Source organism: Thunnus albacares, chromosome 10 (genome assembly GCF_914725855.1).
Source record: "Thunnus albacares chromosome 10, fThuAlb1.1, whole genome shotgun sequence".
Taxonomy (NCBI): Eukaryota; Metazoa; Chordata; class Actinopteri; order Scombriformes; family Scombridae; genus Thunnus; species Thunnus albacares.
The window spans coordinates 22283194-22308952 of record NC_058115.1 but is presented as its reverse complement, the minus strand read 5'-3'; the positions used below and the strand labels follow the sequence as shown (position 1 = coordinate 22308952).

Below are 25759 nucleotides of genomic sequence, written 5' to 3'. Positions count from 1 at the left end.
TTAAATTAATTAATCTATATTTTTTCTCCAACTAAAAGCCTGAGGAAGTAGTTATTCCTATTTATAGTGTTGGCTACAGTTCACCTAACATGTGCCAAAAACTCTATACAATGTCCCCCAGTAACAGGAATGCATTAACACCCTCTCCTGTAAACAATTATTAAATCACAGAGCTCCATCTAAAGGTTTCTCACCCTCCTGTATGAATTTTATGTTATAGTTTTAATTCCTTTTGTCCTTTTGATGTTTCCTTTCACATATAAATACAGGCATCTCTAATTGGCCCTGTGTAGAGGGAGGGACCAAAACCTTCCTACGCTCCTCTGTGCTCATCTGGAGTTTATTTATTTAGGTCTGAGTGTGTTGCTCGATAGTTATCCACATATTCACAGATCACTAGCCAATAGGGGAGGGGAGATGCCATGGTCAATTAGGTGCTTAATGAGATATCGCAGATAAATTAAGGTATTTTCCCCAAGCTTGGCTTTTTTCTGTCCATCATAATCCCAATTTATATTTTAATTTAGAGACACTTGCTACCCTGCAAAGCTTTGAAAGAGGAAGAACATAAATAGTTTTTTTTTTCCTTTCCTTTTTTTTTTCTTTGAGGGGTTAAATGTTTATACTATGTTTAAATTTACTATTTTAGGTATGTTAGAAAATTCAAAATTGGCCAGTAAGATTTAAAAAGTTATCATTACCATTTTAAAAGAGAGGGGCACTCTTTCTGTCCCAACTGTGACAATATGTTAGAGCTGTGGTTCCCAACCTGGGGATTGGGACCCTCCAAGGGGTCATAAGATAAATTGAAGGGGTCACAAGATGTTTAAAGGGATGGGAAGCAGGGGAAAAACATTGTCCTACTTTTTTTTTTTCTCTCTAATCTCCATTTTGTTTTTAGTAAGGTGCTGAATAGTTTTACAGTTTCAGGCCTCTAAAGATTACCAGATCAAACAATCTGAGAAGCAGGAATCTATGCTCACAACCTGTGACAAGGGGTCACAAGTAGACTGCTCCGTTTTAAGAGGTCACAAGCTAAGAATCATTGGAAACCACTGTGTTAGAGGGAAAGTCTTGAATTGCATAAGTATCTGTATCAGAAAACTGGTGCGTTACTATTGTCATGATTTTTTGATACAGTCAGCGGGGAACCTTCTGTGGTGGCACCTGCAAAATCTATCCAGCTGCATTGGATTGCAACAGGTGCTGTGCTTTCAGCCATGTTTATTTACAGAGCATACTAGCGTTTCCTATCTGTCTCACTTGCAGTAGACTTTAATTTAGGGCATGGAATCTAGGTTTCCTTTGAAATGCAGCTTTGGAATCGTGCCAACGTCATCTCATGCTGCTTAATTCTCTGTTTCACATTCTCAGATAATGACAGGATTTTGTATTGACTGTTGAAACTGCTCTTATTTCAGCTCTTGTTTCATTACATGGCGTCGGCATGCGTTCAATAGGTCGCTACACAAGTTTGATTCATGATTGTTCCCCACTGCTTGTTATTAGTGCAGCATCAAAGCTAGACTTGGTACACACATTTGCATTTTAATGACTGATATAGATCGTTCTCCTGCTCAATACCACCATCAACCCACAATGCACAACCTGCCCCGGCTCGCATTGATGAAAGGTGGGCTGCATGTAGTCTAGTTAAAAAACACCTTTCAAACACACACAAACATTGAAACACACACACTCACTACTGTAAGTCTCAATTAGAATGCAGATATAGTATTATCTGAAGAGGTAGCACAGTGGCCAAGAATAAAAAAAGCCCAGATATGGTAATTAAGAAAATAACTGACTTAATATGTTTACATTGTGGAATGGTACAGTTAATGTTAATGAAGACAGATTGAGCGGTTGAAAATGATATCTCAGAGCACAAATGGATGTCATCAGAGTGGCAATCAGCCAATGGCGAGTGAGCATTTGAGGAGACACACCGTTTTTGTGTCCCCGACTCGTGTTGTCTTCCCCTGCCACCTGCAGAGGATGATGCTACCCATTAAGGAGAGTTTCCCTCCGTGGGCATGTAATCTGATGCAAATTAGAGCAACAGACAGAGCCAAAGTCACTTCACTGACAGTGAGGCAATGATGCCATAGAGCAGTTGTTGATACCTGAGAAAGATTCTGTGAAAATGATGAGTCTCTACATTGATCTTAGTTCTTTTGCATGTCACTTGCCAGGAAATATTGTACACTGCAGTAATGATGTTACATTTGCAAAGGAGGCGTTCAAGCCTTGATGTTTAGGTTTTATACACCAACACCACTATGAATGTCCCTAAAGCCTGTGCCTCTCTAAATATGTGCTCAGAGAAAGCTCTTTCCTTGAGGTGCAAGACAAAAAGACAAGACAACAAGTCTAATGTCTATTTACTCTGCTACAACATGCCTTTTGTCCCCTTTCTACACTGTTTCATCGCACTCTTTTTTTTTTGAATGTTGTGATAATACATATTTCTTGTAGTATTTTCCAAGGAGAACAATTTTTGTATCCCAGCAGATATAATGTGAGCAAATGTTTTCTTCAGCAATCCACTAACTGTTTAGATCCTGTTCTAGGATGTGTACAAAGCCAACAAAACCTTTTTTGCTATGTCATCCATTGACAACCATTCAAGCCAATAGCAATGATTTCCACAGATAGTGCTATGTTTCTGTAGAGAAAAGAAAATATAATTGGCTGAAGGAAGTGAAGTTTAAATGCAGGGGTTCTTGTTTCAAAAGCAGAATTGCTTTTTTTATGTATCACTGACAGTACTGTTGTCACTTCACAATAGCAGACAGGCTGGAGGATGAGAGGAGGGCAGCTGGGGAGGCTCTAATTTATCTGTTTGCCTGCATTTTCCTCCCCACACTGGAAGGGGAAGGAGGCGGTAACAGGGCCCAGCTCCACAGGGGGTGGGGGTTGTGTTTAGTGGTGGCATTGATTTTATAAAAGGTTGCACAGTGGGGAGGCTAAGTAGGCCTGTCAACCTTAGCTCTCACTGAAGCACATCACACCGTCAAGCTAATTGTGCCCTCTCTGTAATCCAAAAACCCTCAAAAGGACACAGTATGCAAACATATGTCCGCTATATGTCCTCCCTTATGAATGTATGGCTACTATCTTTTCACATGAAAAAGCCACCTTTCTTAATAAAAAATACCCGTTAGTGGACTGTAAACATTTTGTCCCAGTCTGTGGAAGGCTCTTTCTTTTTGGAAATTAAAATGAGCTGTCAGGTGGGCAATATTCAGTCATAGCCAACGATTCCATTTCTCTCCACTCAGCGCCACTCAACAGGTACGCTGTTTTGCAATTAAATACACACCATGGAGGTAAGAGTTAAGGAAGCATCTAGAAAAACACAAGTGACAGAGAGAAAGATGGATTGACAGATTTGCATATTTAGTTTGACAGCTAGTTCTATGCGAATGTAGCCTATTACAATCTTCATTTGGAAAACTGGTCAGTTGTGGGAGGAATGAGTGAAGTAAAAAGGATGGGGAGAGCAGGAGTGAAATATGAGAGGGTCAGAGAGATGAAGACAGCAGAGGAGAGGAAAAACTTGATATGAGGGAGATGAGCTGGCGACGCACGTACTTGGATTTTTACAGGTTGGAGGACATATACACAAAGCCAGAGGCAGTTCATCAACTGCTTGGCAGTGCTCTCTCCCCCTGTTCTTTCTTTAGAGGAAATCTTGCAAGGGTCATGTGTGCAGATACCCTAACTTGGACGCAGAATATCCATGATCACTCTACTGACCTTACATCCAAAACTGAGGAACCTTAAGTCACTGCTCTCCATTTTCGCTTACCTACACCATCATAGCTTGATATAAATGTGTAAAGATTGAGGAGAAATACTCTGTGGTATCATTGCAGTTTTTTTTGCAAGGCAACAGCTTTTTGTGTGTGTGTGTGTCATCTGTGCCTGCAGCAGCTGTTTATTAGTGCTGTCAAAATTAACGTGTTAATTTTTTCATTTAAATTTTTTAACTTGAAATATTTAGCATGTTAAAAAAATGAATGCGATTAACACATTATTGTCTTCAGAGGCTGTAGCAGCCTTTAAAGCTAGAGTTAAGATACTGGTATCATGAAACTGGACAACCTAAGGCATCCATTGGTACCAACCATGTCATGATAGCTTGTCGGGAAGGCTAAATTTTGGCAGGGGGTCCCTTTGAACTCTCTCTCTCTGTCTCCCATGTGAGTCAGAATCTTTCCTTGTTGTTTTTTCATATTTACATGGACTATTGTGGACCTTGTTGAAATTCAACTGGCAATTCAACAGGGAACACATTTATTGTTGTTAATTATCATTTATATAAGTGCATATAAGATTATTATCTTCTAAGCTGATATCTAATTTTAAAGGCCTTGATGGTACTGAAATTCAATTGGCACTTTAAAGGCCTGCGTTTTGTTACTATTTCTGTTAATGCATATAAGAAATATGCCTTTCAAGCTGACAGTCAGTGGCCTTGATGGTTTTATTGGAAATCTGTAGTTCACAGGAGAGAATCTGTGTCCGATGTTAAAAAGATGCTATTAAACAGTAGTATTTTTAATTTACTTCCTTGGTGTTGATTCTATGTTAATTATTGTATTATTATACACTTTAATATCTATTACTGCAAGCTTCTATATTAAGAAGCAAAAAAAAAGCAGTTACTCCTGATTAATCACAGCAAATTTTGTGATTAATTAGTTGGGTTTTTTTTAATTGATTGACAGCCCCACTGTTTATATTTACAGTACATGTGTATGCATGTGTGTGTATAAATGTGTGACAAATACATGGTAGACAGCTGCTACACACATCTATTATTCCACAAACAAATGGATCGTAAGTGCCAGTTTTCTGTCACTCATTAGGCACTAATCATTAGCAGATCCACTTGCCTTCTAGCGAATACATCTTACTGTATTCCCCTTGTTATTTTTTTTCTTCATCCTTCTGCACCACGACACCCAGCAGTTTTTTGACTGGTGAGTCACTCAAAGCTCCTCCGTCCGCCTGCTGTGCCACATGACAAAAAAAACTCTCGGGGAGATCATTTTATCTTACTCTTGATTGCCAGATAATTATCAGTAAATTATTTAGGGCCTTAAATTAATTTGCTAAAAATAGTCTCTGTGCCTCTGCGTTGCCAATGGAGACAGCTCCATTATTCCTTTCTCCCCAGTCTGCATCTCTCCTTTGCTAGCTCCTCATATTTGACAGCTACTTCTGCCACTCACATCTGACTGTAATCTAATAAAGGAGGAGGCTCCTTTTGTATTTAAAACAAACCACTTTAAACCTAATGGTTTAGCAGTGATTGTTTGAATTTCCGGATGCCAACAAGAAGAGGTTCGTCTTCTGCAGCGACTTAAAGGTTTCTAGGGTATGAGCAGTTCTTAAATGAATAGGTAAGCCACCGCAAAGGCTTGGTCGGCTCTATATTTGTGTCTGGATCTCGGAACATCCGAGAGCATCTGAAATGTCAACATCAGTGCACTAACTGGAGTATGATGCAGGAGTTCTGCTAGATAAGGTGGCAGCAACCCATTTAAAACCTTAAAAACAAGCAATAAAATTTTTAAAAACAATCCTGAAATGGACAGGAAGCCAGTGGAGAGATGCCGCTGTGATGTAATCATGCTTTCTTTTACAAGTTAGAAGACAAGCAGCTGCATTTTGTGCTAACTGCAGACGATGAAGAGACGACTGTTATACACCCACATACAAAGAATCAGAAGTCTAACTGAGAGGTCATCAAAGCATGAATAACTCTCTTGAAATCTTTTGGAGAGAGACAGGCCTTTACCTTGGCTGAAAGTCTGAACTGAAAAAAGCCAGTTTTGACAACTGAACTAATATGTTTATCAAATTTGAAGGAGCTGTCAAAAACCACACCAAGACTCTTAACAAAAGATCGATTGTAAGAAACTAAAGGGCCAAGAGTACCAGCCGAGTCATCCAATAGGTCAGGTTGTCCAAACATAACAATCTCAGACTTATTTTCATTATAACTGAGAAAGTTTAAATCCATCTGAGTTTTGATATCTTTTAAGCAGTTCAGCAAAGGCTGCATTGAATCTTTACTTTTTGTTTTTTTATAGGCAGATATATTTTTATATTATCGGCAAAACAATGAAAAGGAATATTATGTTTCTTAAAAATGGAACCAAGCCAAACTTTGTTTCCACTGGCCTCTTACTACACAGGTGGCTTTGTCCACCAATAACTTTACCTGTGTGTTACAACACTCTTTAGTGGATAGCATCTTCTTTTAACTTCTCCCTCTACTCTTAGGACACTTCATTAAGCTGAAAGTGTTCTGAACAAAGGAATCTGCTGTAAGTGATCTTATAATGGGATTCATTGGCTTAAAGAATCGAAATGTACCCCCTCTTCTTTTTTTTTTTTTTTTCCTCTGCATGCACTCATACACACATGCACAGACACCACTGCATGTACACACACACAAACACACACTGAACCAAAGGCCAAATAGGCTGACCCGCTGAATGGGTTTGTGCTGTGGTAATGATAAGGCTATTGAATGGAGCTGTACTCTGTCACGCTAGCTGCTGGGCCAGTGGTCTTACTGAAGGAATCTGATCAATATACATTCTCTCTCTCTCTCTCTCTCTCTCTCTCTCTCTCTCTGTCTGCCTCTCTCCCTTTCTCTTTCGATTCCCATCTGTTTTATATCACTCCTCCCACTATTCTTTCTTTATCTACAAACACATCAAAACCTTGACCAGCTGTTGATTAGTTCTACACTGGAATTCATTTTGCAGCTTCACTATGTAGCTCTCAACCTTTTTGGCACTAAAACACCCTGCTTAAAACATAAAACAAGCTAACTATCTTCATAACTACAGTTCTGTGTGGGCTATTGAAAGCTACTAGTAACAAAGATTATTGACTTCTGGCCCAAACTCTCTTACCTTTAATGAAAATGTTGATTATCATATTTTGAATAAATATGAATATGTGAAATAAGTAAGACAAGGATTTTCATCTTTTTGAGCATTTTAATGATTTGTGAGCAAACCGTGCTTGTGGAAGAGTCAGATTTCTCCATTCTCACACACATACACTCACATATCCAATTGATTTGAATAAATCAGTCTTTGTAGTGGACTGTGGAAATGATATACTGCATATCCAGCAGCTAACCCTTGCTCTCATTCCCATATTAGAACAGATCAGCGCTTGATTTTTTATCATTGTTGTTTACAGTATATCAATGTAATTTACATAATATCAATAAATTCAACTGTGGTCCATGTTCTTCTCATTGCGCACCACAGAAGGTTGATACAGTCCAGCATGAAAGCAGGAGATTCCACTGACCTTTAAAACACTCCCCCAGCAGTCTGGAGACACACATCAAAGGCAGCCCAATATGATGTCCATTTGCAAACCGCACTGCCTGGCTTGATTACTGGTCTGTCATCTAAGAGGTCCCATTTACAGCTTTATGCGTGGTGATCACACAAAGACGATGCAATCTGGAGATGCTGTGAGCAATCCTGGGTCTCTTAGCACTTTTCAAATACGTCCCTACATCTACCTGCTGTGGGTAGCAGGTAGTATGTAAAGGGTTTAACACATTCAAGAAATTGTCATTATTAATTTTTCAAGCCACGGAGAAGAATAGTAAATTGACTTTGTTATAATAGCATTTGTACACATTGACTAGTAAATATCAGCAAGGGTATCACACAAGCAGTTCGGTGCATTGTTTTTGTGTGTTTTATAATTTCACAGGCCTTCCATGCCCATGATGTACATCTTAAGACTTAAACTCAAACTATGATACTAACTGTAGATAACTGGTGTGCTGATTGATGACACTATCCACATCAGCATGTCTACTTTCAATTGTTAGATAAATTAATTTGAATGTGGCATTGATGTAACGCAGACCACTACGGCTACAAGACTCCTACAATAGCTATGATCTGGTAAAACAGGCAGGCCACTGAACATATGTCTGTGTAAGAATGAGTTTGCAAAAGGCTTGTCAGAGGCAGATAGAGACAGTTAAAACAAAGAGGCAGAGACAGAGCAAGAAACAAAAAGTGCAGACCAGCAATTGTGATTCATCACTGTCATTGTCGCACAGAACTACATAGACACGGCATGTTCAAGGAAACAAGTCTATACTGTGCATCCCACACATTCTTTGTACTCCCTCGGTTGCAAAGCCAGAAAAGTATTTTAAATTGATCAAACTGCAAGGAACAAGCTGACTTTCCTCCCCAGTAGGAGACTAGGAACATGGCGTGTTGGTATTACAGTGTGTTATCTAGGAATAAGATCAGAAATAGAGGCGATGTAAATACAGCATTAATGGAAGCAATTTTGAGTGGTACTGTTAGCTTTGTTGAGGAGAATACGGTGGTGGTTGGATTCATGGAATCAAATATTGTGGCATCACTGCTATCTCAAAGTTTATTCATGGATGTTTCTCCCGAATAATTAGTATTGAAACATACACTTATCTATTCTGATTGTGTTTGCTGTGGACGTTAAGCTGTGTAATATTGTTTACAAGCTTACTGTGTCTGTTCAATGACACGCATGATGCCTGTGTTCTTTCACATACTTGTCTCTTCAAGGGGCATCTCGCGAGCCATTGTAATGTAGACTAGAGGGTGGGATTGATGTTTACCGATTAGATCAGCGTCATGGGGAAGCGAGAGACTTGACCTTTTACAATTTGACAAGTATGAACGTTGTAAACACAGTGGATTTGCATTGTCATGTTACCACTATGTGAAAATTACACAGAGAGGCACAGGCCCAGGCCATCAATGTGACATGAGATTGCTTTGGATGAGGATGAAAGGATGACAACAACCATAAAATGTTATCAAAGATAAAACTCTCTCTTTCTTTCTGTGTGTGTGTGTGTGTGTGTGTGTGTGTGTGTGTGTGTGTGTGTGTGTGTGTGCTGTCAGTCTTAATGGGACTGTGTTGTGTTCACATACACTTACTCACCAGCACCATTATGGTGGACTCCAGATTATTTTTCCTTTTTTTTTTTATTCCTGTGCTTTCTCCCTTTTTTAATAGCATATCCATGATTCAACAGGTCATTCCCATGGACCTAATCTCCTCATATCTAATTTATATAGTCTCTTTCCCTTTATCAGATGTAGTCATTACACCCACCAGTCTTCCCCTCATTGAGTTGTTCCAACACCAGCTGGGTGCTGTAGTGAAGAGCTTTGAATTCTTAAGCAGCAGCAACCTTCCTCTCTACAGGTATAAATATTTCAGGGACAGACGGGCAGAATAAATTGACAGGAAAATTGACATCAAATCTGGCTTTTAATTTCAAGAGACAGAGGAGGTAGGACCTGTAGGGGAGATGATGGCGAGGAGTATAGAGGGAGGAAAGGTCATGACCACTGTGTCAAAGTGGTAATATAATTCACTGAGCCTCAGATGTGTGAAAAACACAACCCTCAATGATATTAAATATATATGTATATGCTATCTATCTATTTCATATACACCACTGTAAATTATCTCTCTGAAATAAGATTTCTACTTCAGGAAGCATTTGAGGGAGACACTGAAAACATTGAAGGTTATGAGGTTAAGGTAGAGTCTGATCACTGCAGCGGCACACCGGCACTCTACATTAATTACATTTTGTGAAGGGGAGGGAGATGGCATCCAGTAATCACCACCCTGTTGGCACCTTCTCTAATCCAGCAGAGAGAGAGAGGGAAAAAAGAGAAACAGTTTGATGTGTGTGCGTTTGTGTGTGTGCGTGCACATGTGCAGATGGATCAACAGGATAGAGTTTCTCGATGGCACACCATTGATTTTCATCCAAGGTGTTGTTTTGATTACTTTGGACAAAGTCCAACAATTTTCAGAGAGCATTGTTTCATGAAGGCATTCGGTTTTGTACAGATTTAATTATTTTCACCACACAAAATGAACCTGACTTGAATTCTTGTGTTCTTGTGCGCAACAAACATTTCACAGTAGTTGAGATTGTAGACACTTGAAAAACACAATATCTCTTTATATTTAAGTATTAAGTCAATGTTTTATCTTGACTGTTGTATAATCGGTTAGCAAATTCGGGTTGGCTACTTTGTGCAAAGACACTTAAGACAGAATTATTGCTGCTGTAAGGGCTGAATCTGCAGTTTTTATCAGCCACAGTAGTGATGCTACTCTAGGGATGGCAATGTTGGCCGTGCCAGTCGGTCGGATGCTTGGTCAGTCAGACAGTTCACTTCAGAAGTTCAGACAAACATTTGATTCCAGGGTTTCAGAAAAATGGTTAAGCCCAACGGCAGTGGTAGGGGTGGGGTTGCTGGTGCTGAGCAGAACGTCTTATCGTGTGTTACTGGTGATATACGGGAATACACCAATTACTTTACTGATTATCCACCGCGCCCACTGTCGTTTTGCTTTTTTCTTCTTAAATATAAATAAAACCCATTTAGTTCATTTTCATGTATCAGCACTCACATTCATCAAAACTGTAATTTGTAAAGCATTAAGCATGTTATTAATACTTAGTCAGACGACAGACGCTACAATTATAAACTGAGAGTGTCTGCTCCGTCACCGTCTGCTGCAGCAGCAGAGTCGCAGCACAGAGTAGCGGAGTGAGACGTCTGTCCTCCCTCCTGCTCTCTGCTGTAAACACACGTAGCTGTTAGCAGCTGCTCTCATGTCTCCCTGGGTCACGGTGCTCGTTTGTGGCAGAAACAAGCAAGACACAGGAACTTTGCTTGGGTCTTGAGGAGTTGTAGTGTTCATTCACCGACAATAGCCTAAACTGTACACACACTGCACTGTTCACAGCTGTACTGCTAACTTCATACTCACTGCTCCGGCCGCTGCAGCCTCAACGTCACATACACGCTCTCTCTCTCGACTGCACACTCGCTACATACTGAGCTATTCCTTAAAGGTGCGTTACAGTTTAGAAAAAATTTCCCAATGCTCAGGCTTGGTGGCCCAGGACCGCTGGCCTTGCAGTACACTGACAGAAACCCTGGATTCATGGCCATGATATCTGGTGCAGATATTCATGTTTTTTTAATTAAAATAACTTTGGTGAACCCGAACCTGTCATCTACCGCCAACAACAGGTCAAACTTTTCACTTATCCAGTGAAATATGTACTGGATTGGCAGAAAATATGGTTCAAACATTCACGACTGTCACATAATGTATCCTAAGGACTTTTCCCCGAGTGTTACAGTGAGCTGAGAACAAAAGCAGAAGTAAGAACAGAAAATTTGGGATTACTGTATATATAGTTTCAGAATGACATTTATGGACATTTGTTGTTGCTCTTCACTGAAAATGTAAACAGCAAAGAGATTGTATTCAGTGCATCTGGATATGTGACTGTGATCTGTTTACTTTTAAACATTCAGTACAATGTACCGCCACCTTGGGCAACTCCCACCTCCTCTCTTCCCTCCCTCTCTTCACTGGCACATCCTCCTCCCTCCATTCACCTCAGCACCAGGTCGCATCCCAAATTCCTGGAACTGGCTGCTATGCTAATCCCCTCTGACAGCCCCGGTGTCGGCACCATGGCCCAACTCAGGACGCTGTCAGCCTCTTTCCTGCTTGCCCTACGGACTTCCCTCTCCTTGTATCACCACACACAACAGAATAGCCCTGTCCTCCTCTCTTAGGAACCTGACTTACAATGTGGATAGAAATACTATAATGTCGGTACTTGGCTAATGGCAAAAACTATTTTATTCCACTGTGATCCCAACAACACAGTATTAATGAAGCTTTCCCCTTGTCTTTATTTGTTTAATCTGCTTTCTCACCTTTTTTGTATAAATTTGGGAAAATTGATGTTAGTAAAGTGCTAACTAAACAACAACAACACATTTTAGATTTATTGTAAGAAAATAAGATAAGAGCTGATACATTCATTCACAGATTTAAAGAGGCTAGAAATATTTTTTTTCTTCATCTGAAATTCTGTATATGCTCTCTCTCACTCTGTGCCCTACCTCTGTACTCCATTCCTTCATCCCTCTATCATCCCACTCTCGCTCTCAACATGATGGCTTGTGTCCAGTCAGTGGGCAGCCTTGGTGTAATTTGGCCCACAGGGGCTGTTGGCAGTAGGTGTGGGGATAAAGGGAGCAGGGATGGTGGGGTTTGGAGAAAAGCAGGCTTAGTGTGGGGCCTTGGATTGAGGGGCCAGCGAGCACATAGGAAAAGCATTAAATAAACATTAATGGAACTAGGTTACAGGAGATTTATTAAGGAGGCTTTTTGGCCCCCACTGTAGGGTTTTATGCAGCACTTTAATAACTCTCTCGAGCGCACAGGTAAACAAACCAGGTAATTTATTGCCATCCGCATAGGGTGGCCATTGTGAAAACTGTTTTAACTTTTTTTTGGCTCATAAATGGATTTTTCTCATCTTTCTCTGGGTTTTATTGTGAAATTGAATAGGGTCTGGCTCCAAAACATGTAGGGTAAGTCTGACTTGGATATGATTTTGATGTCACTTTGTGATTCTAAAAATGAGTGCCCTTAATCGCAGCTTACTGATGTTAAATGTACCCTTTCTGGCACGTCAAACACATAGATAAAAAGTGACTGATTAAACACAGTAATGAGGACACTGTGACAGGACAAAGAACTAATTCTGCATTTTTACAAGGACAGAGTCAGAGAGGGTTTTGGCAATAGCAGGAAATTTGAGAAAGAGAATTCTAAAAACATGAACTAGAAGAGTGCTGCCATTGACATTACATTTCACATCTGACATTGTCTTTGTAAATCAACATTGTCAGATATGACGCTGTCAGAAACTGGAGTTGTGTAAGACAAGCTTTAGTGTGACGTTTAGTGACTTACTGCTATTCCCTTTATGAGCTACAAATGTTTATCCCCCAGTTATGTCAGCTTCAGTTATTGAAACAGTAATTTCAAGGCTATGCAGAAATTTTTGAAGTCACAGAGCTACAAAACGCCTGTATTTGCACCATTAAGTGTTTTAATCTGACTATTAGCAGAAAATTCAGTAAGCACTCCACAGATAGCTTTGGTATCATCCACATTTGCTCCATTGAGCCCTCCAGCCCTGGAACAATTGTCTTGCTATGCGTTGGTGAGGTTCAGTGCACAGGAAGTGCAGGCAGTAGCCCTCCTCTGAGGACAGCTTGAAGAGAAGAGCACAGACTGACAAACAGGGTCGGGTCAACCAAAGGCTGCATGATGCTTTACCTAGAGACACATTGCCTCTGCTCCCTGCTCTGCTCAAGTGACGTGAATACCAGACACAGCTCAGACAGCATACCTCTGAAAGTTCACTGCGAGTAGGAGAGAAAGAAGGGACTTCTTGGTTGAGTGAGAGAATTTAATGGAGAGAATATCAAGGGGAAATGTAGAAAGAGAATTATAAAGGGGATGTGTTTCAGTAAGACAGCGGTGGACAGGAAGAAAGGAGAAAGAAACAGAAAAAGATTATCTTTGGAGAAGGAGAGACAATTAAGGCTACAATGACTGTTGGAAACTAAGGGAAAGAAAAGAGTAACAGACAGCATGACAGGAAGACATTCAAAGAATGGGTGTGTGAATGTGTGCATGCATACTATATCTATATAGGTGTGTGTGTTTGGCTGTTCATTCTGTGTCTGTATGTGTGTTTGATGAAGGCTCTACCATACCGGTTGTGTTGCTGCAGGATAGTGTGTGTCAGGCTCCATCAATATGACATGTCTTTGATATGGAAATACAAGGAGCAAAAGCCCAGCCAGCCTCAGTCCAGTCCCCAGCGGGACACATCTACCACTGTGCATGTGCATGCATGTGTATGTGAGTGTGTGGAAGAGACTAAGAGAGAGAAAGAGAGGAGAGAAGACAGAAAAGTAGAGAAAAGGAAACACAGAGAACCATAAGCCACAACCAGCACCAAGAGTAACCAGTGCCTCAATGTTTTTCAACTATTCCGTTCACAATGAGAGGCAACAGTTGTGACCTGAACACTTTTTCCTAAGCTAAAGGCACCGTGGATTCTGTTGCAGAGTGGAATAAATATTATGAGTAAATGCTGTTAATAACCATTTCTGTGCCAGTGTTGACTAATACCAACACACCTTTAGCTGCTAAATTGACACATTAATATTTGGCTTGCTTTTTGCCATGAACCTGTTGCTGATCTTTGTTTTTAGTTTAGCGTTATGAATATGTATGCTTTTCATGATTTTACAGTTATCATTTTATGTTTTTCATCCTCGCCAATTAGGTATTGTTGAGAGGGAGCATTTTAAATGAAATTCGGTCTAGCACTCAAAACTGACTGCATTAGTTTGTATTTTCGGATGAAGTACTGAGGTTCAATTTCACTATTAGATGACACCACACCATACGGCCTTGTTCATGGTAGACAGGTTTTAGAAGATGATTTTTTCTTTACAAGAATCATTTTAAGACTTCTCCAAACAAATACAGTACAACCCTGTCAGGGCTTTGGATGTTGAAAAGATATCTTACTTTGACAAAGTTTTACTTTTACATCTATCTGTCGGGGCCCCTGAGTTTTCACACAGAAGTGGAGTGAGGGGGAGGTGGACAAAAGAAGAGATAAAGGCAGTCTGACAGAAGCAAGGGGGATACATCAGGTCTAGGCAGAAAAGGAGATAGAGACAGAGAAGAGGAAAGACAGAAGGATGAGTCCAACAGTCGGGCCTGTGTGTGGGCTTTCTGCTGACCTGGACGGTGCCATCACTGCCCTGTTATGGTGAACACTAGCTTGCAGGGAGGTAATCCATCCAGCCTACCTTGCCAGTGCTTTCATTCCCTCTCAGATATGCAAAAGCTGTTCCACACATATTGTACACACTTACATGTGAGCACACATAAGTGCACAGATACACAACACACAATACAGGCACATGTGAATGTTTTATTTATATCCTCATGGGGGGAAAATGTGAGTTAATAACTTGCCTAGGGACGCATAACAATCTCTGTACCTTAACATGGACGTACCAAGATGACAGAACTAACAAATAAGTTTAAAAAATGGCATTGAAGAAAAATAGTGCCTTCTGCATAGTAATGGCAGATCCCTCACAAAGATCAATATGTTGATAACTGTTTAACCCTGACAATCACAAACCACATGCTGTACCACCTGCCTGTGTATGTTGCTAAGACGACTGTATATGAACATTAATTGCCTATAAGTGCAACCATGACGCAGAGAACAAGTAGCTGCTGGCTTAGTAACTAAATATATCATGTAGAAAAGTAAAGTGAAATCCAAATGGTGCATCTCTCTGCGCCTCTCTATTGATTAACAATAACAGTATTTGCATATATTATAAGTTAAACACGTTAATGCACAGATCACACATATTTAATTTAACAAAGGAATATATGTCTTATACATTTAATCAACAGTTCAAATATTGTCAAGTCTGGTTGTGCAAAGCCCTTGGGCTCAACAGCCAATTAGAATCAGAGCCTTGGAACCGTTGAACAGTTCATTAGTATGATGCACTGTATTTACTGAAACTGAAATTTAGTTTAAACTGATTCAATAGAGGTCTATTTGTGGTCAAAACACATTTATATTGACGTTTAAACTTCACTAAAACTACACTTTAGTTTTATTCTCTGGTCAACGGTTTCCATCACTTATGATTACTCACCAAAGTAAATGCTTGAATTGCTACTGCCTGCACTTCCTGTTGAAATGCTTCAATCTCAAAATGTGGCAGCTTTGCCAAAGATTGGTCCAACAGGGCAAGAAACAGGATCGGTGAGACAATCAATTAGGTTTTAAACAAATCCCTAGGTTAGTCAAAGGTGAATGGTAAAATTAATTTCAGAACTGTTCATTGTAAAAATTCATGACAGTCAGACAGACCATCCTCCTTGGTTCAATGTATACTTACTCATACAATAATGGTTTTCCTGTGCTGTGACTGATTATTATACCACTCAGCTGTCTTTGCAGCAGGTGTTGGGCAACACTGCTGATGCATTGACACTAGCGCTGGTGGAGTTTATACAGCAGGTTTTTTTTTTTTGGTTTTTTTTTTTTTTTTCCAATCATGCACATGCATGTGTATACAAGTTTGTGTGTGTGTGTTGTGTTAAGTTGTGTCATGCTCATCCCACCCAGGGTATATGAGTCTTGGAGTGTCCAAGCACAGTCTCCATGAGGTCAGTGGCTGCTGTGATAATGCTTAACTGATGCCAGCTGTCAATAGCCATTCACCAGGAGAAAAGTGCTCCGCCTGTTCAGTAAATTACACAGTGCGACATGAGCTGTGAGGTTCAAAACAACCTGACCCCACTGTTGTTGGGAGAAACAATAGAACAATGACTGCAATCAGCTTTTCCAGCAACCATCTGTGTCATGCTGCAGACTACAAAACACCTTTCCATTACTCCAGGGCTGCAGCTATTAGCTCAACATGCCATTGACTCCAAAGTGAGATGGAGAGGTTATTGTAATGGCACATTAGATTGTCTGCGACCCTTCTTTATCCAGTGTTTTGTTTTGCTGACCTTGACATGGGTGGGCTTTTTGAATGCGATGAAACCTCTGAAGTGAACATTTCTCACAATGGCTTATTTTTTCGCAGATGAAAATATCTGTGAGGTGACATTACACTGCAGATACAGTAGCTTTTAAATATGTTTTTTTCTGTGTTTGAAATGTTTTTCTCCCTTTTCCTTAACTCAATCCCTCTAACGGCTTCTGCAAGCATTCACGGGAGCAGTATGAAAAACTGTCCACCATGCACAAGAATATGCAAAAGCTCTACGAGAGCATAGGCAGCTATTTTGCCTTTGACCCCCACTCGGTCAGTGTGGAGGATTTCTTCGGAGAACTGGCCCACTTCCGCATCCTCTTCTTGGTGAGTATATCATTTATAGTATCTTCTGTACTTCTGCAAGAACATTCTCATGTTTCCTACAACTTGAAAGTAGACACGCACACACAGACTAACAGAAGCCACCGCCCACACACTTTCACTTCCTTACACACAGTGCGTGTCATTATGATAACAGAATTTGTTACATTTCCACACATGTCTATCAGGCTTTCAGCAGGTCCTGACAGAAGGTGAAAACATGTGAGCATTACAGTGCTGGATGAAACCGGACATTAAATGGAATTGCAAAAGCAAAGAAATTCCTAGAAAAATAATTACTGGTGTTGCCTTATTCTAAAATTAAAGACTCTTACATATTTAGGATTTGGGGCATTTTACCTGTAAGTCTCAGATAATCTGAAAGTGAGCAGAAATGGTTGAAACATTCCCCACCCAGTCATACATAGTCTGTCAAGTTTTGTGCTTTTGAGCCAATTAACTGCTAGTTTCAGTTCTGGAGGTAAATTCACTTCCCTTATCTGAGACAGTAACTGTTTTTTTTTTTGGTTGGTAAAGTATACCATGTTTACTGGCCACCTATTGTGGCCTTCATATTCCCTTGGCTGGCCCTGACATTATTTTCAGTCTTCCTTTTAAGTTCTTGCACTATTCTCTGCAGGAATGTAACAACGCTCACCTGCTGTGTGATTTCCTTTCATATGTCATCTTTTAGTAGGTCATAATGCCACTGTGTCTGCTACAGATTTTTTTTTTCTTTCTAGCATCACTGACATAACCTCTTTTTGTCACAGTTTTTTTTTTTTTTTCTTACTTTCTTCAATGCCATTTTAGTCTGGAAGGTTATGAATCTAGGCCTCTTATATTCTGCCAATATGGTGCTTCACAGGCTGTTTTTGAGGTAACTTTATTCAGGATTATTTGGTTCCAACGAACAGGTTGCCCATTTTTCAAGAGAAGCAAAACATATGCAGAGGGATATAAACAAAACTCATTACTACCAACATTTTGATGGATCTGGCACATGTGACTATGTTTTCATATGCAAATATATTCACAAAACTGTACAAATGAAACCCTTAGTTTTTAAGGCACACTGTGTGAATACAGTATAAAAATGTGTTACCTATGCTATAGGTTGTATAGATAGAAGCTCACAATACATCTCTCCCACCTACATGTACTGTCTTATATCCAAATGGGAAACAAAAATGATCAGAGGCATTACCTGTATACACTATGAGTGTCAGATGCTTAAATCTGCAGTAAATAAGTTGGCTTTTTTTAAGAGTGGGTACTTTTTCTTCCAACAACTACTGAAATACTGAAACATACTGTACAGATTTGCGAGCAGACGGAAAAAGACAAAGTTATAAAAGACATATTCTGAAGATTAGAATATATTATTTGAATGAAGGAATGCTGAGAATAGGAATGTATAATTCCAGTGTCTTACTGATAAAAGAGGCTTGAAGCTTCTTAACCTGTTAAACAGTTCTATTAGCTTCTAGCTGCTTGCATGTGTGTTTCTGTGTGTGCTGTCACTGCAGGGCACTGGGCATAAATTCACTCTGCATTTTGCTGGTGTTATAGAAAATGTGGTTACTGAGAGCAGTGAATAAAACACTTAGGGCAAAGCAGCTTGGCTGTTAAAGCTGTGATATTAACAGTGAGGTACACACCACATAATCTCAGAACAAAGGACGAGTTCCTTTTTTCCTGAGTAGACAACTCTGTTAAACATTTATTCAAGTGCCTCTGCTTTTCTACCTGCTACAGTCTATCCATCCCTCCTGGCACCGCCCCAAAATTCCTGGTGTCAGGATGATGACATGGTGTCCAGAAGGCATGCTCTCAGTCTTCACAACCCATTAACGTGAATGGCAAGGTCCCCTTGTCTGAATCCTTCTCTTCTCTTTACTCTGATCCCTATCTGAAACTAACTTTTCATTCCTGCTGATCAAAGTGCACCAGCACACAACACAACGCTCCCTCAAGGATTCCAGAGTTGCATATCTCTAAAAGACGCATCCACCCAAGAAAATAAATTATTCTCTCAAGCAAATAGCTGCATATGAATATTTTATTACTGATTTAAACTTTCCTGCTATGGATAAGGGGAGGGAAGGGAGTGGGATAAAGTGTTGTGGTGTGGTTAAAATGGGTGGAGGGGGTTGGTTATAAGTTAATGTATTCATATAAAAACAATCCTTTAATCACCATATTCTTCAGATATTATTTTTAGTTTTTGGCTCCTCAGCTGTGCTGACAGAAAGGCTAATCCCATCTGCTTGCAGAGCATAAGGAATCCATGGTTGTTTCTAGTTGAACGTTTTTATTTTCTAACCCTGTGAAAACAACTGAGCTAGCTCCTTTGCAGCACAATGAAAGTATCTTTCTTAGCTTTTCTTGTCAGTGAAGGAATTTTAGGGAGATGCTAGTTATTTATCTTTGACAAAGTTGAGCTACATCAACCCTACTGATGTTCTTCTAAGTTGCAAATCTAATATGAGTACTTGTCAGCCAATAATTAAAAAGAGCCCCGAATTTAACTTCTTAATATGCCTGGTGTGCCTCAGACTTTTATTTCAATATTGAGACATTGAGTTGTTTTACTCAGACAAAACATCTTCGCTAACTTCTGTCTATGTTGCATTACCCTGTTTAATGCATTCACAGCACAAAGCATTTGCAGTATTACAGAATTCCATTGCAATACAGTCACCCTAAATTGCTTTTACTAAAAAGCTAGAGCTTAATGCACCCGACCGACATGAGGCATTTGAGTAAACGCATTGACAGACAGTCCTCACAGAACTGAATGTAACTGATAAGAGAATCCATTAACTCTATTTTCCTTCTGTTTCATTCTCTTTCTCTCCCTCACTCCCATCCCATTCTCTTTTTCTCTGTGGCCAATGAAATATTATTTGATTTCAGCACATGGAGTCAGTATTTGAAGAGTCCAACAATTTGTTAATTTAATGCCGCTGCCATATTCTGAAATAGAGTATGAGTGAAATGCAATCGCAGGGTCTGTATGTGTAATCCTGACCAGGAGCATGGGGGATGAGGATTTTTCCATTAATGAGTTATCAAAGCGCAGCAGATGGGCTGGGATGAGCTAACAGTCTTCCTTGTTAATTGAGTGACTTTCTAATAAGACCAAAAGACCCGGACCGGGTTAGCAAAGTAGCAAGATAGAGCATCTAAGAGATTAGAATGACGATTTGTGTGTGTATGTATGTGTGTGTGTGTGTGTGTGTGTGTGTGTGTGTGTATGTGTGTGTGTGTGTGAGTGTGTGTGTGTGTGTGTGTACGTGGATGCATCCATCCGATTTTGAGCCCATTTGATATTTCTAAAGCTTGCTAATTCCTTCACAATATGACAAATTATCACAATAATGCTGATCATGCTGAAGACGATTCTTTGACAGCGCCACTCTCACCACCTTCATGCTGAATCACTGTCCTGTTTCCTCAGTATTTTCATTCACACTAGCCTGACAAAGTCATTAAAATCATTGCACCAGATTTTGGAGGTCACCTATCAATATGGGAATACATCCATACCACAGAGCAGAAGTCTCACAATCTGTAACCTATAACTTCTTGAAGCCATTTCCCCCCACATGCTGGCACAAAGTGTAACAGATGGCTAATAAACACATTTTCTGCTTAAAGCCCAGGCGCTGTAGTGTTTGTAAAATTCAAATGAGATATAGCAGTGACACTCTCTGTGTGAGATCACTGGTGCAACTGAGCAGTTGGAAATACTCATCGCTCCCTCACTGGACTGGCAAACTTGTATGCATGGGAGGGGGGCCATGCTGTGGGAGATGTATTGTGTTGTGCACGGTCAAGGAAAAAAAAGCAAACATTTCATGAATTATTGAAAGAACAGACCTGGAAAGGGAAAATGCCGCCTGGCCCTTGTTGGTAGATTGGACCTGTGGGTTACGCAGCATTCAGTTTCCCAGCCAGGTATAGATATAGGAGTACTTATATTCTCCATCTTAGACATACCAGAGGCCATAAGTATGACACACGCTCACTTTGTCTCTTGGTCTCCATGAGCCTGAAAGAGAGAATGTGCTGCTTCAATAATGTTGTTGACAACCCTGCCTGGCATTAAGTTGCTATTATGCAAAGCTACACATATTGTTTTGTCTTTTTAAGATTCTAACTCTGAATTTACATACTCCCTGAGCAATATGTATACAGAACCTGCACCACATTTTCCCATTTTTCACTCGGGGAAGTTCAGGGCACCAAGCCAGTCATAAACATGGCCTCTAGACAACAGAGTGTCATAGTTTTATTTAAATGTTATTAGGCAGAATCCTGGCCACAAAGGACAGGGAGATTATCATAGGGGACCAATATTTTGACCTTTTGGGTTACTTTGACATGTTTCACCACACATCTGATTTAGGATACTTATTGTGTTGTTCCTTAATTCTCTTATATTGTATTTTATTTTCATCTTTCTGCAAAACGTGTTAATTGGTAGTCATCGGTAAAAACACAGCAGGTCCTAGTCTTTTTCTTTCTTTCTCCCAATACACACTAGCAAAAATCCCAGATTTAATTAAGCTGAATAGTGATTCAATACTTAGGTCATGGTTTCTGTACTTAGGTCATGGTACTTAAGCAAGTTCAATTCAAAATCAATTAAAACTTGTAAGAAAACCTTAAATTTACAATATTTTATCTCACGTATGTATTCCCAAGATCAAAACTGAACCTCCATGCCCAAAATAATAAAACTGTAAGTTGGAACCAAAAAAAGAATAACTATTAAAATCAATACACTCAGTTTATTTGATTTCTTATGTAATAAGATTAAAGTGTCTTGTGGTCCACGATGCTGTCATGTTTCAAGACAGAATTAAATAAACCTGTTGTCTGCTGGACCCAGGTGATCCTGACAGGAGGAATAAATGTGTATTTTACATTTTTTAGCTCAATTAGAAGATAAAATGATTGTAGATTGTTTTAATTTGAATGAATAACTATAGCACTATAACTATAATTATATAATTATTATATTACCCAGGGACCAATGACTGAGTGTGAGTGCTAAAAATAGCTTGTTTCCATGGTCACCTGAAATTACATTATAATTTTTGACTTTGATCTTAAAGGTGCAGTGAGTAGAATTTAGTGGCATCTAGCAGAACAGACTTGGCAGAAATAGAATATTCATAAGTATTTTTAATTAGTGTATAATCACCTGAAAATAAGAATAGTTGTGTTTTCGTTACCTTAGAATGAATCCTTTACATCTACATGGGGAGCGGGTCCTCTTCCACGGAGGCTTTTTACAGTAGCCCAGAACGGACAAACAAAACACTGGCTCTTTTTCGCAAGTTTCCACCGTAGGTTCTCCTACACTCTTGGAAGGGGAGGGGGAATTACTTGGTTGCAATCTGCAACCTCAGTGCTAGATGTCACTAAATCCTACACACTGCACCTTTAACTAGGTAATAGTACTCAAGAGACAAAACAAGATGCTTGGATTTTTTCCAAACAACCTTTTCAGCATTGTTGAGTTTATACAGCATATTTAAGTAGATTCAAGAAGAACCAGATCTATTGACTTATGTTCCGATGAGGTGTAAAACTAGTTCTCTGCACTGAAGATTACTTTTCAAAAGACATCTCTTGACGATTGTTTATCTCTTGTATGCCCTCCTACAATATACAGAATTGCCAAGAAAATGAGACCTGATACAATCAGTTGTTGCCAACAGCAAAATAGGGGCCGTTAAAGAGAAAGGTAAAGGGAAAAATAAGAGAACAGTGAAAACATATTTGTTGCTATGGTAATTAGTGGTACTGTTTGATTAGAGCAACATAATTACATTGCATAATCATGTTTACAGTCAAAATTAGTTGTTTGTTTAAAATAAGTTTTGCCGGCAGGATTTTATTTGTAATCTGCATAATTTATCTTCCAATTTATGCTGTAGATGTTGAGCAATGCAGTGATCCAAAATGAATTGAATACTGTCGGTGTATGAAGACAGAAATCAATTTAATTTGTTCAGCCAGTGCTGTCCATCACTTAAACAAAAAATGCACAAGTTAACTGTTTCACTGAATATATGTTACAGCACCAAAGTGCACACAGTAAATAGGCCTTATAGAGCATAGCTTTATTATTTACACAGTCTTGATATGGCGATAAAATGTGTGTTGATTTATGAGTGTTTACTGACTTACTGTATAGGAGCTGACGAAGCAAAACATCTCATCTTACGTTTACATAATGCACACAATACAAAAACACACTAATACACTCTCCCTTTCTATTTTGCTTTCCTCTCTCGATTATGCTTCCTTTGATCACCCTCACTTGACTCCATTACCCCCGCATCGCTGCCTTTCTCTTCCCCTTTCTCTTCCTATGTCTCTCTCCCTCTCTCTCATTGCCCTTGTCATCCAACAAGGAGACAGTGACAATGAGGGCTTGTGTCCTTGGACATGGAGCAAAGCTCTACTATTGACTGGCATGATGAGCTGCTCTTTCCTTGTTCCTTCCCCACAATCCCTGTAATCCCTCTGTCTTAGCTGCCAACACGACACACACATCAGGACCACAGGGGCATTAGATGGGGGGGCCTACTGTCGCCACTTATTATATCAGTGCACAGACAGGGCCATGCCTTCACTTACTGACACACATACATACACGCACACACACACACACACACTTATGCATACATAAGGGGGAACACCAAAGATGAGGAGAAGCACAAAGATGCCCATGGACTCCAGCATAGGCTCATATGCATGTATACACACATGACCTCTCACACACATACACAAACACCTGTGATGGCTCCTGTCAAGGGCTGCACCACAGGCCCGGGATGAGAGAACATTTTGTTGTCTCCAAAGGTCATACGGTGGCATCTTACTCTCTGCTGGCGCAAGAACAAACTGACACATTTGTAAAGGCTGAATCCGTACCGTTGATTATCTCTCTTTTTCTGACTCCTTCCTGACATTTCAGCCGGTCACGAAGGAGGAGGAGGATGATATCTCTTTCTCCATCCTCAGAGACTAGCACACTCCTGCTACATTTTATTTCTTCATGCAACAGCTCCCCCATATAGTCAAAGGAAATACGTTGGCATGGTACATACAGTATATACGTGTGATGAGCAACTATCATGATTTACATATTTATAATGTGCCATATCGTTGTACTATTAACAACAAATCAGCTCAGTGTGTTATTTAAAATATGTAAAGCAGTGCAGAAGCCTTACAGACGAATAGGCTTGTATGAACAAAGCCCATACACAAGGCATGATTTATTGTTTATTCCAGCAGCTTATCTCTAACTATCAAACAGTTCTCTGAATAAGAATTTGCTGATGGCATGCTGCTGCTTCTGAACACTATACAGTAGCGAAGACACTAAAAGAGTGGTGGTGGCAGGAGCCAGATTCTGATTTTATCTGTGTGCGTGTGTTTGTGTGTGTGTCTGTGTGTGTGTGTGTATGTGTATATGTGTGCGTGCCTCATCAGGAAGCAGTGAAGGAGAACCACAAGAAGAGGGAGATGGAGGAGAAGATCAAGAGAGCCAAGCTGGCGAAGGAGAAAGCTGAGCGTGAGAAGCAGGAGCGCCAGCAGAAGAAGAAGCAGCTGATTGACATGAACAAAGGTATGCCACTTCTCCCGGCGCCACCACAGAGACAGAGACGGGGAGGCAGGTGGGGATTTAGGAGGAGAACAGGAGGATGGAAAGGGGGTTTCATGGAGTTGTGCTTCACACAGATTTGAACTCAGAAGGAGGAGGATAATGTGTAGGAGTGGGGGGAGTCATCTTTTCAGCTGTGAGAGAGTTTTATACTTACTCCCATAGCCGATGCAACGCTTCGAAAAACAGCAGACAGATTATGCTACTTTTAGCTTGTTTATTTCCATGGTCGACTGGCTGTATGAAACAGGCTGAAAGTGGCTCTGTAGATTACTCTTCCAACAATATCATGCTGTTGTTATAAGTTTTTCACTGGTCGTGTGCAAGCAGTACAACAGAAAATTATGGTTCCACCAGTCTGAGATTGTTTGTGGACAGTGTGCAATATTTATTGTTGTGAATCACTGGAATTACTCTGTTGTCCTCCAGTGATGCCAGTAAACCGTGTATTGATCAGTGTAAGTTACAGTTGTTCAGACATGAAAAATTAGAGCGACAGAGCTGGGTGCCTGTGTCTAGTTATGCCAATGACATTGAGAAGGAATTTCAAGCCTGAAGGGGCTTTGCAAGCAGTCAGTGTGGTCTTTTGTCCATTTTTTTGACAAACAGACTGGGATTTCCACAATTCACCAGCTTCTAAATGTCAGCACCAGCCAAAGACCTCTCTGTAGCTCAGCCACATTGGGAAATGTGACAAGACAGTCTTCAGTATGCCACAAACTCTCCAAGATAATTGATGCATGTTACAGTTTTATTTTCTCTTTTTTTCCCTGAGCAGTGACCTCTTTGAAAGCCCCACTTTTAATAATCCAACATGTCTGAGCTGAAGGAGGCTGTCTACCCCTCTCTCTCATTCTGGCTAACCAGATGGAGAAGGCTAGAGAAGTAGGTATGATATTAAATATTTCTGCCAGAGCAGATTTTGATCTCAGTCTCTGAATGCCATAATATGACTCTTATGAATAAAACATGAGGATGACATGGGCAACGTTGCCTGCAGCCTTGGAGATAGTGGGGATTGTCCTCCACACCAACACCTAGCTTGTTGGAGTGTCCCGATCACAATGACCTTGGCGGTTGCAAAATGCACACTTAAATTCAAGATGTGCTAAACTCTTGCTGCTTTTTTTCCCTTGTCAAGGTTCTTACCTGCACTGACTACACATTTTCA

The 25759-nt window shown here is 40.1% G+C and overlaps 1 protein-coding gene across 1 annotated transcript in view; it reads left to right on the top strand.

The window, feature by feature from the left end:
• diaph2 (diaphanous-related formin 2) overlaps positions 1 to 25759 on the top strand; it is a 381520-nt gene that overhangs the window by 292287 nt on the left and 63474 nt on the right. The window contains exons 27-28 of the mRNA XM_044363276.1: positions 16734 to 16898; positions 24417 to 24552. Coding sequence (XP_044219211.1) covers positions 16734 to 16898; positions 24417 to 24552 — 301 coding nt within the window. The remainder of the gene's footprint in view (positions 1 to 16733; positions 16899 to 24416; positions 24553 to 25759) is intronic.